At 52.3% G+C, this 14,320-nt stretch overlaps 1 protein-coding gene across 1 annotated transcript in view; it reads right to left on the bottom strand.

The window, feature by feature from the left end:
* Positions 1–14,320, bottom strand: part of NCAN (neurocan) — a 31,329-nt gene that overhangs the window by 6,491 nt on the left and 10,518 nt on the right. Inside the window, exons 6-13 of the mRNA XM_042927304.1 lie at positions 11,982–12,156; positions 11,742–11,869; positions 10,883–11,176; positions 9,407–9,994; positions 7,746–9,218; positions 3,783–3,899; positions 2,618–2,731; positions 898–1,056 (exon numbers count right to left, since the gene is read on the bottom strand). Coding sequence (XP_042783238.1) covers positions 898–1,056; positions 2,618–2,731; positions 3,783–3,899; positions 7,746–9,218; positions 9,407–9,994; positions 10,883–11,176; positions 11,742–11,869; positions 11,982–12,156 — 3,048 coding nt within the window. The remainder of the gene's footprint in view (positions 1–897; positions 1,057–2,617; positions 2,732–3,782; positions 3,900–7,745; positions 9,219–9,406; positions 9,995–10,882; positions 11,177–11,741; positions 11,870–11,981; positions 12,157–14,320) is intronic.

The raw sequence follows: 14,320 nt of genomic DNA, 5'->3' as shown, positions 1-14,320 counted from the left end.
TCTGTGTGGGCTGAAGGCGGTGTCCCCCCCCCCCCTTCCCAAGCAGATGAGAGTGGGGGGGGGCATGAAAAGGGCTGGAATTAGGCTCCAGTCTTGCCACGATCAGTGGCTTAAACAAATAGCCACAGGAAGGAATAAACAGAGACTCATCAGGTTTTGCAGAAATTAGAGTAAGGGATAGGAGAGCCAGCAGGCCGGGCTGGACCAGGCAGGCGGGTGAGACCTAGTGAGGGAGTCAGTCACTGAGTGTCCTCAAGGATAAGCATGTGTTTGATTACATTGAGGGACAAAACAAAAATGAAGGAACCAGGGAGTTAACAAATGAAAGAATTAACAGGGGATGGGATGGGGAAAATGTGAATCATTGGATGGATGAACAAATGGCAGAGGGATAATGAATAAATCAATAAATGCCAGATTTAATTGATGCAACACTCTTTTTCTAGATTTATGCGGAGCTCCTTCCTCATTTCATCCCCCCACGTCACAGATGCTTCTTCATTGCCCTCTTTCCCCTGGCTCTGTTTTACTTGTCATCAGTGCACTTAGGACCGGCTAAATTATAGTATAGATTTATTTAATTAGATATTTACTTGTTTGCCTATAGCCCTTACAAGAATGTCAATCCCTGCAGACAGGACAATATGCGTCTCACTCACTGCTGTGTCCCAATGCCCGGAACGGTGCCTGGCACATAGCAGATACTCAGTAAATATTTGGTGAGTTAATGAATGAAGTGAAGTATGAAATAACAAGTGAATAAATGGACATATGAATTAAAGTGATCAGGGCTAGCATTAATAAACACAGCTTCAGAAAGGTAGTGTCTTCAGGACCCTAGGGGATGCCCTGGCAAAGGGACTGCAAGGGCCACCCCGCCCACTCCAGAGTCCCTACTGTTAATGAAGCTGTGTTCCTCGGGTGAGTGGACGCTGGTCAGGTGGCCCGCTCGGCGGCGGCAGTCCCTCTCGGCGTCCTCCCACGCCCGTCGATGGGCAAAGTAGCGGTAGCAGTGGCCCTGGAACTTGTGCCAGCCGTGGTCACAGCCCTCTGTGTCTGGGAGGTGGGATGGGAGCGTGAGGGAGACTGGCCTTGTGTCAAGGCCTGCCCTGCTGGTCATGAGCACAGCCAGCGCACCAGAGAGAAGGCCAAAACCAAGGTCACTGTGGGGCCAGATCACCCCTCTTCCTCCCCCCATCCTCCTGAGGCTCTGTCCCCCCACCCTTTTTACCTCTCCCCCCCCATATTCACTTCTTTCTCTGTCACAGGAAGATATTCAACTGAAGATCATTACACCCATCCCTCTCATCCCAACTCTGATGTCGCCTCTGATCTGGCCGTGCCCTCTGTGTGGACCTGGGAACTCAGGAAATGGTCTCAGGAAGCCCTAAAATTTCTCTCCCGGCAAAAGGCTCAAATAGACATTTCTCCGCAAAAGATATACAGATGGCCAATAAACACATGAAAAGATGCTCAATATTGTTAGTCATTAGGAAACGCAAATCAGAACCATGATGGGACACTATTTCACACCCCCTGGGATGGATAGAATTAAAAAAAAAAATGGGACATCTGGGTGGCTCAGTCGGTTGAGCCTCCGACTTCGGCTCAGGTCATGATCTCACAGTCTAGGAGTTCGAGCCCCGCGTCGGGCTCTGTGCTGACAGCTCAGAGCCTGGAGCCTGCTTTGGATTCTGTGTCTCCCTCTCTCTCTGCCCCTCCCCCATTCATGCTCTGTCTCTCTCTGTCTCAAAAATAAATAAACATTTAAAACAAAAATTTTTTAAAAAAAGGAAAATAACAAACATTGGCAAGGATGTGGAGAAATTGGAACACTTGTACATCGCTGGCAGGGATGTAAAATGGTGCAGCCACTGTGGAAAACAGCCTTGTAGTTCCTCAAAATGTTAAACACAGAATTGCCATACGATCCAGCCATTGTACTACTGAATATACACCAAAAAGGATGGGGGGAGAAAAAAGGAAAACGTTGTCCAAACAAAAACTTACACACGAATGTTCATAGTGGCACTATTCATATTAACCACAAGGGGGAGACAACCCAAATATCCACCAAGCGATGACCGGATAAAGAAAATGTGGTATCTCCTTACAATGGAATATTATTCAGCCATAAAAAAGAATGAAGCAATGATACACACTGTAATGTAGATGAATCTGGAAGCCATCATGCTGAGTGAAAGAAAGCAGACACAAAATGACACATAGTGCATGACCTCATTTATATGAAACATCCAGAACCAGCAAATCCATTGAGACAGAAAGTAGATTAGTGGTTACCAGGGGCTGAGGGAGATGGAATGGGGAGTGACTGCTAATGGATATAGGATTCCTTTTTGGGGTGATGAAAATGTCTTGGAAATAGCTAGAGGTGGTGGCTGCACAATATTGTGAATGCACGGAATGCCACTGAGTTGTACATTCTAAAAAGGTTAATTCTATGTTACGTGACTTTTATCCCCAAACAACAATTTGTCATCTGTTCAACTCACGGCCACAGAAGCAGAGATGGAGACCTGAAGCATATGTGAGAAACATGTGGCCCAGCAACCAGCCCCCTCTTGGTACTGTTTCTGGGGTCTCGGTAGAGACTCACCTTTCTCGCAGAGGCTACCCCCGTAGCTGGGGAGGCAAAGGCAGACGAACGTGTTGACCTCATCAATGCAGGTGCCTCCGTTCTCACAAGGGCTGGAGACACAGTCATCAATATCTGGAGGGGTGGGACTGAGTTAGAGGTCAGCCTCCCCTTGGCTCCCAGTCCCCACAAGGAACCAGGCAGAAGATGAGGTCATGGTCCTACCATCCATCCTGGACCTGCGTGAAGCAACGGTGGTCTGCGCAGATGGCCCAATGACTCTGGAGGTCAAGGGGGTGGAGCCTCAAACAATTAGCATGAATTAGCATTAATGAGAGCAGATGCCACTGGGCCAGCTGAGAGCCAGAGTGTGTGGAATGCTCCACTGGCCTTCAGAAGAGTGAAGGTTATACTCTGGCAAACAGACTCCTAGAATGTTGAAGATGGAGGGTCCTACCAGAATGTGGAACTTGGGGAAACTGAGTTCCATAACATTTGCAAGGACTTGCACAGAGGCACAAAGGTAGAGCTGTTTGTAGGTAGAGCTAGAAATCAGTTGAACTAGATATCAGCTGAGCTCTCATTCAACCAATTTCTGTGTAGATTGTGCCTGAGTGACTTGGGCAAGTCACTTCCCATCTCTGGGACTCATTTTCGTGTTTGCAAAATGGTGATAATAATAGCACCTCCTCAAGAGTGGTTGTCGGTGGAGGGTCCATGGAAGAGCTCACGAAATCACATTGCTTATATTTATTGTTATAATTCTATAATTAGTATGGTTGTGAAATGAAATAACGTGCAGGGCTCAAGATTTATGTCATTTATATTTATTGTTAAAATTTCCTAATTTGTCATGTTCCCTGTGTTGGGCTTTGGGGCTAGGAAGAACCCCCCTTGGATCAGGGAGGAATCTGAGCCTTATCATTTGTCTTTTCCTCTCATCTCTGCCTGGTAGTGATGGGTGGCAGGACACCTGAGCCATGGTCCCCAGGACAAGAGCTCAGCTGTTTGGTGCTGCTTCACCTAATTGGGACTGAGTTACTGGAACCAAAGAAAGGGGGAGGAGAAGGGAGCATCTGAAGCCGGCCTTTTATCCCTCAGTCCTCATGGGGATGGCTGCTGAGGTAGACCCCAGGGTTCTGATCCAAACAAGTCTAGGTTCAGATCCTGAGTCTGGGGCACTCACCAATCTCACAGTTCTCCCCGGCGAAGCCCTGGTCACAGCTACAGCCGTACATGGTGCCGTTGGCTTTACAGGTGCCCCCATGCAGGCAAGGGTTGTTCTCGCAGGGATCCAAGGGGGCTGCAGGATGGACAGGCAGTGTAGAGAGGAGGCAGGCCACCATGTCGTCTGCCTTCCTGGAATCCAGACCTAAGACTTCCCCAAACCCTCTCTGTGGAGTCCCTTCTATAACTTCCCAATAGGCAGTTGCAATTGTCAGTTTCCTCTTGCATTCTCCTCTAATGGGGAGCTTATTCCTTTCAGGAACTGCCCCAGAGCATCTGTGGGCCACTCTGCTTATGGAAACAGACTGTAGTGGAACTAGCTTCCTAAAGCTTCTTTTGGGAAGTCTCCCAGAACATGGATTTAAGTGCTTCCCTGACTTGTCCCTCTCTTCTGGACATGGCCTGATGGCCATTGCACTTCTCACAACTTGGAGCACAGAAGTGGATGTAAGGTCCCAGGTAGGGTATGAACAGCACTAGCCAAGAGTGAGAACTATCACCTCCTTCATTCTGGTGGCTCAATCTTTTTTGATGCAGTGGTTGGAGAGGTGCTGGATTATTGTAGTTATAACCACGGGCTCTGGAATCAGAGAGGTTAGTTCAATCCCTGACTCTGCCACTCATTAAGGACCCTGGACAAATTACTTCTCTGAATTTCGGTTGCCTCATCCACAAAATAGAAATCAGAACAGTTCATCCCTCTCCCGGTCCTGACCATAATGCCACGTCCAGCTCTGTCTATATCAGCTTGAGGCATCTTCAGAGGTCTCAGCATTGCTCTGTATGGATTTGGCACTCAGGGAGCATTGAGGAGTATGTGTCCTTGTCCCCCTCCCCCACCATTTCCCCCCTCAGCTGGGCTTCCCTGGAAGCAGTTGAGTCTCCCCTCCCCATCTCAGAGGCCCCGATGCCTTGGTGGGTGGTCTCCACCCTGGAGCCTGGGAGGCACAGAGCGAGAATTCTCATCCTATCCCAGCCAACCCCCATCCCTTATCAGGGCAGCGTCCAGTCCTCCACTGCGTAGACACCAGAACCAAGGCCCAGAGAAGAGCAGGGCCTGGCTCGAAGCCACACAGCAGAACAGTACAAGAACCAAGACTGGCCTCCCAGGCTCTGTTCTGGAAGCCCAGTTTAAGGTCCCCCTCTCCAACTCCTATAATCCAGAATTTGTTTCTGAATTTGTTTCTTGGCCCAAGGCCTCACGAGATATTAAGACGGTAATAAGCAGTTGCCTCCTCCCTGGTCTGATCTCTGCCGTCTGATCTCTGTTCTCCCTGTAGTCGCCAGAGGTAGCCTATATAAACCTGAGTTAAATCATGTCCCTCCTCTGCCTAGGTCCCTCCATGGCTCCCCCAGTACCCTCAGAGGAAAAGCCAAAGTCCTCACTGCAGCCCATGGGACCCTGTGTGATTTTTTTCCCAACATCTCCCTGCCCTACCTCCTCCTCTCTTCCCCTGGCTCATTCTGCTCCAGCCATACTGGCGTTGCTGTTCTGCTACATGCCAGGCAGAGGTCTGCCTCAGGACCTTTGTACAGGCTCTTCCCTCTGCCTGGAATGCTCTTCCCCCAGATTTCTACATGGCTCCTCCCTCCCCCCTTTCAGCCTTGCTCAAATTTCATCTGGTTAGAGAGGCCTTTCTGACCCCCCTTCTAAAACTAGAAAACACCCATGGGCATCCCCCACCCTTTGGTTTACTTTTCTCTTTTGCCCATATCACTTTCTAACTTCCAATGCAATTTGCTTATTTACTAAGATCATCATTATTTGTCAGCACCTTCCCCCAGAGCAGTGATGTTCCACACGGCAGCCATATATAGCTATTCAAGTTTAAATTCAAATGGAATAAAAGTAAAAATGCAGTTTCTCAGTCACGCTAACCACATTTCAAGGGCTCAGTAACCACACATGACTGGTTGCTACCATATTAGCATAGCTCCAGAACATTTCCATCATTGGGAAAGTTCTAGAATGTTGCCCTAGAATGTCAGCTTCCACAGGACAAGGGACCTGGTCTCAAAACGGGGCCTGAAACACAGCGGGCACTCAATAATTGCTCATTAACTGAATGAAATGAAGGTAGCTGCTGGCCCTTCTGTAGCGGTTGGAGCCTGTCCCGGGGGTGGTGGGCCCAGAGGGGCCTGGGGCTGGTGTATCTGTCCCTGCTATCACCCCTGCACGTGTGTGCACACGCCTGGGGCTGCTGGGTGCTGGGACGCGTGAGCCCCGCCAGGTGCCCTGAGCTGCTGACACCTACCCACGGGCTGGCGGTGACTCAGTCGCTCACTGGTGCTGCATTTATTTTTGGCTTCATTAGCATTTCTGCTACAAGCAGGCGGGTGGGTAGGCGCCTGGGTCTCCCCCAGCGTTGGCTGCCTCCCTCCACCCAGGCTGCCGCTGGCTTCAGTCTAGAGCCAAGAAAGCAGCAAAGTCCAAGACAAATCCAGCTGTAGTCTTAGGGGCTCCACCCAAAGCACTTTCCTTAGCACCCCTAGACATGGTTGTCCTCCCACCTCTCTGTTCACCCCTTTCTAGCTCCTCTGGCTTGGAGCTTCCTTCCCTCTGCCCATCCCGCCCACCAGTCTCTTCTCTGCTCCTTCCCTGGGTGAGCTCACCCCCTCCTCAAGACCTCAGGCGTTTGTTTTTTATACCAATGAAATATGCATTGTATGAGCTAGTGTTTGAGACAGACTGTTGTCAGATGGCCTGGATTCAAATCTTATCATTTACACTCCTCGGGCTGCAAGATTCCGCACAAGTCATCTGACTTCCCTGTGCCTCAGTCTCTCCATCTGTAAAGTGAGGATCTTACTAGAACTTGTTCCACAAGGACATCATAAGGATTCACCAAGTCGATTGCAGTAAAGTGCTTAGAACAAGCCAAGCATGCAGTCTTTAGTGACGCTTCCGCCCCTGCCCAGGGTCTGCTTGCCTCCTGGGCATCTAAGAAAAAAGGCTATAGTCCTGGAGACAGCCCGGAGGTGACAGGGTGGGCGAAGAAACCCTGCATCTGCTGTTTGCATTGCCACTACACCTTGCCTTCAAAAAAAGGAGCAAGTGTAAAACCAATTGTGTTAATAAGAGTGTTTTGCAACTCAGAATAAGTGTTTTTTAATTAGCTGCTGCTGCTTTTTTTTTTTTAAAGCTCAATTGACCAAAAAAAAAAAAAAAAAAAAAAAAGCCAAAATTTGCAGGCTGAGCTAGTGGGCAGACCTAGCCCCAGGGAAACAGGGCATTTGGCTTTCTCTGGACTCCACTAGGCACAGAACGGTTAAGGCTTCCACAGACTTGGGCTCTGATTGAAGTCTGGCCACTGGCCACTGACCAGGAGGCAGTCATACCTCCCTAAGCCTTATTTTGCTTTCTATAAAACGGGGGTGATGTCCACCCCTCCCGCCCCTTCCCAGCACCCACTTTCCCTGTGGCTCGAGGCCCCCCTGACGATCCACCATCACTGAATCCCAGGTGCAAATTCCCACTTGAACAGAAAGCCCTCTTTGTCACGCTTCCTCCCTCCAGCCCCGCGTCAGGGTGCCTGTGTCCAGCTCTGTCTTCCCAGACTGAGGCTTCACTGAAGGCCAGACCCCAGTATTGCACAGCACCGTCTGGCTCAGAGTGGACATGAACACGACTTATCCCCCAAATCAAACTCCACCCAACGCCTCGTTATTCCCCCCCTCGCTGTGCATCAAAACTAAGGTGTAACTTCACCTCCTGGCCTTTGCCCAGGCTGGTGTCCCTTCCAGGAACACCCTTTCCGCAATTCAACTCTGCCTAGTGAGCTCCCATCTCCAGCATCATCCCCTGCTAGAAACCTTCCCAGGCCCCCCAAAACAATCCTTCCTCCCAGATCTGGGCGCCCCAGCCCCTGTCCCCAAGCCCTGACAACAGTGGGCTGGATGAGGTCACAAGCTTTGAACTCACCCTCCTCTGTACTTCCATTTGCTGGGGTCCCTGGCAGGGTCGGCTCTTCTCCACTCGCTGCCTCCTCCCAGAAGCCCTCCACACCTGGGCTCCCTGAAAGGACCTCCAGCTCAAACTCCTCTGGGCCCAGGGAGGCCGGCAGTGGGGTTCTGGGAGAGTCACCCGGCACTGTAGGCTCTCCTGAGGAAACTGAGACAGGCTTGTCCGTGCTGGCTGCCGTTGGTGTCCAAGGAAGAAGAACAGGCTCCCCTGGGGGGCTGCTGTCCTGTGAAGGGGCCAAGGCTCCCAGTATTCCCTGGGTCACCATCTGGCCCTCCGGCTCTGGATGGGGTTGGGAGCTTGAGGAGGCCACTGTGGACATGGCCAGGACTCCAGCCTCATCCCCTTGGTCCACGGACATGAGGGACATCACTACGCTTGAATCCACGGCCACTCGAGGGCTCAGGGTGGGGCTTTCAGCTCCCTCAACCACATGGGATCCAGGTTCCCAAATCCCACCAGCATCACTGGGGGCCAGTGTGGCCGTGGAATCTGTGGGCCCCGCAATGGCTTCTCCATTTATAGTGGCCCAAGGCTCCAAACTTGGGGTGACCCCAGGAATCAAGAGGACTCTAGGAACACCCGAGGGCGCAGATGGGGGGTGGGAGTCCAGCCCTTCACTGTGCAGTGAGGGCCACGTGCCCTGTGCCTTGTCCGTGGTGGCCTGAGCGCCAACAGTGGGGCTTTCTGCTGTGCCGAAGACCCCAGACTCAGACCCCGAGATGTCTCTCACTCCCGTGGGCTCAGTGGCAGTCTCAGTGGCGGCGAAATCTTCCGCCACATTCCTGTCCACAGCAGCTTGTGGACTGGATCTGGGGCGCTCAGCTTTGCTGGGCCCAGTAGGGCTGGTCCCCCCAATTTCTCCCAAGTCTGCCCTGGGAGAGTTAGGACTGGCTTGTGTGTCTGTGGCTGTCTGCAAAGGAGCTACTGCACTGCCTGCTCTGTGGCCGCTGACTGTCGGGGGTGTGGCCTCTCTACCCTGTCCTGTTGGGCCTGAGGAGAGGGGCAAGGAATGCATTTCTGGATAGATAGGGTCCTGGGGGACAGCCTCAGTGTCTGAGGCAGGGGAGGGTGGTACAGAAGCCACGGCCTCACTATGCCCCTTGACCCTGTTGGCCTGCGTGGGGAGGGGCGTCGGGTTTGGATGAAGCCACAGTTTGGGGGCACGAAGCATGGCCATGACAGGAAAGTCTGGGGAAGTGACCATGGGGGATACCTCCCAGGGGGCACTGCTGGGACCCTCTGAGGGGTTGGGTTCTAGGGCAGTGACCTCTGAGGGAGACCAGGAGAGTTCAGGAGCGGCTGGCCTCACACTGGGGCCCTTGGCTTCCTCTAGTTCCAGGCCAGCAACGCTGCTGGGGCCTGGGACGCTGGGTGGGGCCACGGTCGGGGGCCACAGCCAGGGCTCTGGGGGGCTCCTGCCACCAGGGGAACCTGCAACAATATCAACAAGAGTGATTCTAATGATCTCTCAGCAGTTCCTTCTGTTGAGTCCCGTTCCAAGGAGGAGGGGGTTTCTGAGGCTTGGTGAGGCCTGAGGACCCAGCTGGGGTTTGGAACCTCTTTCCCTGTCCTCCTCAGACCCCCAGGCAGGTCCCACCTCTCCCTTGGACCCCACTCACCAGCTCCAGGCACATCCACTTCATTGGTCAGCATAGCCCAAGGGCTTTGGCTCCGGCTATCCCCTGAAGCATCTGTGGCTCCTGTGGCCAGCAGAGGCTCCACGTGATTCCCAGCAGCCTCTGGGGTCAGGGCCTGGGTGCTGGCCTCAAGCCCCACCTCCAGGCCTCGGTGGGGTTCCTGCTGCTGGAAGTGGCGCCCATTCAACCCTTTAAAGCGTCCCCTCCTCCTGGGCACGGGGCCAGTCGGAGTCGCCTCCGTGTGAGCGCCCACTGCCGTGCTGGGGCTGCTAGGGCTGGGGGCCACTGTGCTCGGCCACACCTCTTCAGCCTCCCGGGGGGGCCTTGAGGCTAGCACGAAGCCTCCAGGAGCAGGGCTGCGGGTCGCCTGAGACTCCTGCTTCTCTGCCAAGATCAGAGGCTCTTCTTCCCCACTGGATACTAGAGGCTCCTGGAAGTCAGGGGTGACCATCTCCTCCCCAGTGCTGGGTTTCAGTTCTTGGGCTGGAGGCCCTTCTGCTGACAGAATCTCCCCCTCATCCCCAGATGAGGGGGTCTCTGGGTCTCCATGTGGTGGTGTAGGATGATGAGCTGTGGGAGAAAGCCGAAAAGGTTGTGTTAGGAAGGTTGGCCAGGAAGTTCTGCCTGAAGTCTACCCCCACTCTAGCATGCTGCAGCGTGAACCGTCTGTGTCTCTCTGTTTCTCTGTGCCCCTCTGTCTCTAAAATCTCTGCGTGGTTTCTGGGATCCCCTAAACCCAGAGAGAGGAAGGTGTGAAGTTAACACTCCTACCGTTCAGGCTGGGGCCCACTGTCAAGGTCAGTCAGCTGGTCATGGTGAGGGGTCAAGAGACAGCTAGGTTCCTGGGTAAAGCTCAGGCAGTGGCCAGTTCTCATGGGGGCAGGTCAGACCTGGACCATAGCTTCTCCCCCAGGGGGAGGAAGCTCCTAATAAGCGTGGCCTTCCTACAAAGGGATTTTTTTTCCCTCTTACACATTAGTCTTAGGTCCTTGGAGTCAGGTTCCCAGCTTCTGAAACTTTGGTCCCACTCCAAGGACTAGGATCATCCCCAGTCCCTGGAGGTGTGGCCTTGCCTTGGGGCCATGGCTAATGGAACAGCACTCCCTCCTCCGGGGATGCTTATGCACAAGGCTCCAGCTAAAATATGCTCCACTCAGAAGCATGTCTTTCAGGGACCTTAAGAGATACAGCTCACTCTCAACGGAACGTCCCCGCCAGAGTTTGGCCTTTTCGGGCCCCGACCCTACCCCCAGGGCGGGGCTTCTAGGGAAAGGGGCGTGGGCTTCACCGAGGGCGTGGCTTATCTCAGAGCGTATTTCCAAGGACGTCTCTCCTCGGTCTGGGCTCCGCCTCCACTAGAAAGGAAAATTCCCAGGGGCGTGGCCTTGACCAGGATGTATAGCTTTGGGGCGTGGCTGCCAGGGGACGCACCTTCCAGGGGCTTGACCTTACACGCACCTCGGAAGCAGTAGGCATCGAAGCGCGCTCCGGGCGCCGGGAAGCCAGTGCGGTTGGCGAAACGGTAGACTGTGCGCACGCCGGGGGTTGGGCCGCCGCAGCGCCGGCGCGGCGTCTGGATCGGGTAGCGCACGCTGCCGTCGGCTAGCCAGCCCGGGTCGCACTGGTCCAGGCCCTCGTGCCAGGCCAAGTGCAGCTGTCCCACCGAGGCTAGCGCGGCGCCCTGGCGGCGGCACTGGGCACGCGCGCCGGCCAGTGTCAGGCGGCGGGCCGGGCCCACATAGAAGACCTCGCCTGCGGGAAGGCGCGAGCGAAGGTCAAGCGGGCCTGGGGAATTCTCCCCTGAAGCCCGGGAAGGGGGTCCCACTCTGAACTCCAGCCTGGCCGGGTTTGGGTGGTGGCTAAACAAGGCGGCGATAGCCGCCGCCGCTGTGCGCACCCCCGCCCGCATAGTGGTCTTTACCTCTCAGGCAGTGCTAGGAAGAAGAGGGCCTTAGCTTCTTTGTACAAATGAGGTAACAGGCCTTTGAGTGTGTAGGGCTCCAGAGAAAGGGAGGATCTTGGCGCGGGGAGGGGGCTCAGAGAGTAAGAGAAGGGTAGGAATAGGGAGAGGGGCCAGGGAGGGGGAGAGTCTCAGTGAAGAGACAGGGCCTCAGAGAGAGGGAAGGGGCACAGAGAAGGAGGGGCTCAGAGAGGGAAGGAAAGCTCAGAGAAGGGTGAGCCCAGATATTGGCTGCAGGTTTCTAGAGGGATGAGACTTAGGAGAGCTAGGCAAGGACTTAGGGAGGAATGGGGGTTGGGGAGGGTAATAGGTACTCAGGGAAGTGAGGGTGGGGGGTCCTGCCAGCCCCAGACTTACCCCCCAGCTCACGGGCAAAGCAATACACATCGTAGAGTTCCCGTGGGTCGCGCCTCCCATAGCTCCTCACCCCTGGAAGACTGCTACGGTCGCCATAGCAACCAGGACGGGACTGGGTGATAGGATACCTGACAAGACAAGGAGGGGGGGTCCCTCTCAAATATGTGCGCCTGGGGCCCCCAAAGACCATCTTTCCCCAGGAGCTAGGTCTCCACGTCCCAACCCTGTGTCCCCCCTCACCGAACAGTGCGGTCAGAGAGCCACCCGGCATCACAGTTGTCAAAGCCATCTTCAAAGGCAGCCTGCAGGTGCCGTGGGGCTGCAATGGTGGCTGAGCTGAGACGACAGGCCTCCTGGGCCTCTGCGAAGGTCAGTGCATAGCGATCCTGGGCTGCCCGGTAGTGGAACACGACACCTGTTGGGGAACATCCAGGATAGGGGGCTGACTTATGCTGCAATCTTCAAGAACTGACCTCCTTCTTGCAGAATGCCCCTTCTCCCAGTTTGATAATAATAAACCTGCTCCCCTATGCTGCCCTGTACCATGCCAGACTGATATGACCCCATTTTTAAATAAGGAAATTGGTAACGATGACCATAAAGGGCTAACATGTGTCTAATGTTTACCATGTAGAAAGCATTTATAAGCAAGATCTCAATGAAATCTTACAACAACACTGTGATTATCCCCATTTCCAGAGGAGAAAACTAAGGCTCAGAGACGCTGAGGCACATGTTCCGTTCCACACAGCCAGTATGAGGCACAGCCAAAATTCATAACCAGGATTATCTGACTCCAAAGATAGCACTCTTCATGCCTAGGGTTAGACCTTGGAGGTGACAGGAGGCATGGAGAAGAGGGAGATTCTTCCTTTTAAAAATCAAGTACACGCTGGGGTGCCTGACTGTCTCAGCAGGGTAAGCATATGACTCTTGATCTTGGGATTGTGAGTTCAAGCCCCACGTTGGGTGTGGAGATTACTTAAAAATAAAATCTTAAAAACAAAAACAAAGGAATTAAGTACATGTATTGATAGGGAAAGCACAGGTGGCAATGGGAGATCAAGTGGTTCTTGCCCAGCCTGGGAATGGAGTCACAGAAGACTTCCTAGAGGAGGTGACTTGTAAGCCAGGATGGGAAGCATAAATAATGGGCTCACTGTGACTCAAATTCTGATTTAGGATGAAAGAAATGGCTGAGCAAGACAAAGGAATGAAACATTCGATTCCATTTTATCAAACTCCGAGCTCCTGGAAGACAGTGGCTGCGTCTCAGTTATGATTATGTTCCCAGCACCAGACTAGCATGTGGTAGGTAGGTGCTCAATACATGTTCAGTTGAATGAATGAATTGAACAATCCCAGAAGTAGATTTTACTTCCTTCATCACTTATCGGTTTTCTTCAAGGTTTATCAGTTTTGAGCAGCGAGGCCGTGTAAAAGGGACAGTTGGCTGACCCCATAAAATATGCAGTGAGACACTGTTGGGTGGGAGAACACTGTGCTCCAGGACAGGTGGTTCAGGGATTTGCCCATGGCCAGCATAGGTCAAGGTAAATCGACTTCCCAGCAAGCACCCACAGGATGTTTTACACACAACAATTCATTCATTTGTCAATTGAGTCATTTGTCAATTACCTATGGAGCGTCTATTGTGCCACCCCTGTGCTAGTAGGACTTTGCTTTAATAATTAAAAAACTTTTTGTTTTGTTTTGTTTTGTCCACCTTGATCAGTTAGGAAAAGAGAAACACTGGCTATTTCAACAGAAAGAATTTAATACAGGAGTTGGTTAAACAGGTATTTGAGGACTGTTACTTACTTCATATATATTTTCAGTTGGCTATGAAAAGAAAACCTCACTCTTATTTTATTTAAAAAAAAACATCATTTTATTGTAAAAGGAAATTTGTATCCCTATTTTATTTTTTTAAAGTTTATTTATTTTGAGAGAGTGAGCATGAGAAGGGAAGGGGCAGAGACAGAGGGGGACAGAGGATCTGAAGTAGGCTCCACGTGGACAGCAGAGATCCCATGTGGGGCTTGAACTCACGAACCATGAGATCATGACCTGAGCCAAAGTTGGATACATAACTGACTGAGCCACCCAGGTGCCCTTGTATTCCTATTTTAAACAGAAAGTCAATATCCTTTGTCTTATGTGAAAGTAGGTAACCATGAAAGGGACTTATAATAAGGTTAGGAGGGGCGCCTGGAAGCTCAGTACATTAGGCATCTGACTCTTGATTTCGGCTCAGGTCATGATCCCAAAGTTTGTGGATTGGAGCCCCACATTGGGCTCTATGCTGACAGTGCGGAGCCTGTTTGGGATTCTCTTTTCCCTCTCTCTCTGTCCCCCCCTCACTTGTATTGTCTCTCTCTCTCTCTCTCTCTCTCTCTCTCAAAATAAATAAACTTTAAAAAAAAGCTTATGAAATCCTATAAAATACTGTGGTCCACAATAGATGGAGCCAGAAGCTGCTTTGTCTTAGCTAAAAGAGAGAGAAGTATTAAAGAAAGGGTAGCACTGGAGGAGACTTTCTTTGGACTTTACTTTGTCAGAAGAATTGAAAGGGAATC

Source organism: Panthera leo, chromosome A2, assembly GCF_018350215.1.
Source record: "Panthera leo isolate Ple1 chromosome A2, P.leo_Ple1_pat1.1, whole genome shotgun sequence".
Lineage (NCBI taxonomy): Eukaryota > Metazoa > Chordata > Mammalia > Carnivora > Felidae > Panthera > Panthera leo.
This window is presented reverse-complemented; position numbering and strand designations above follow the sequence as displayed.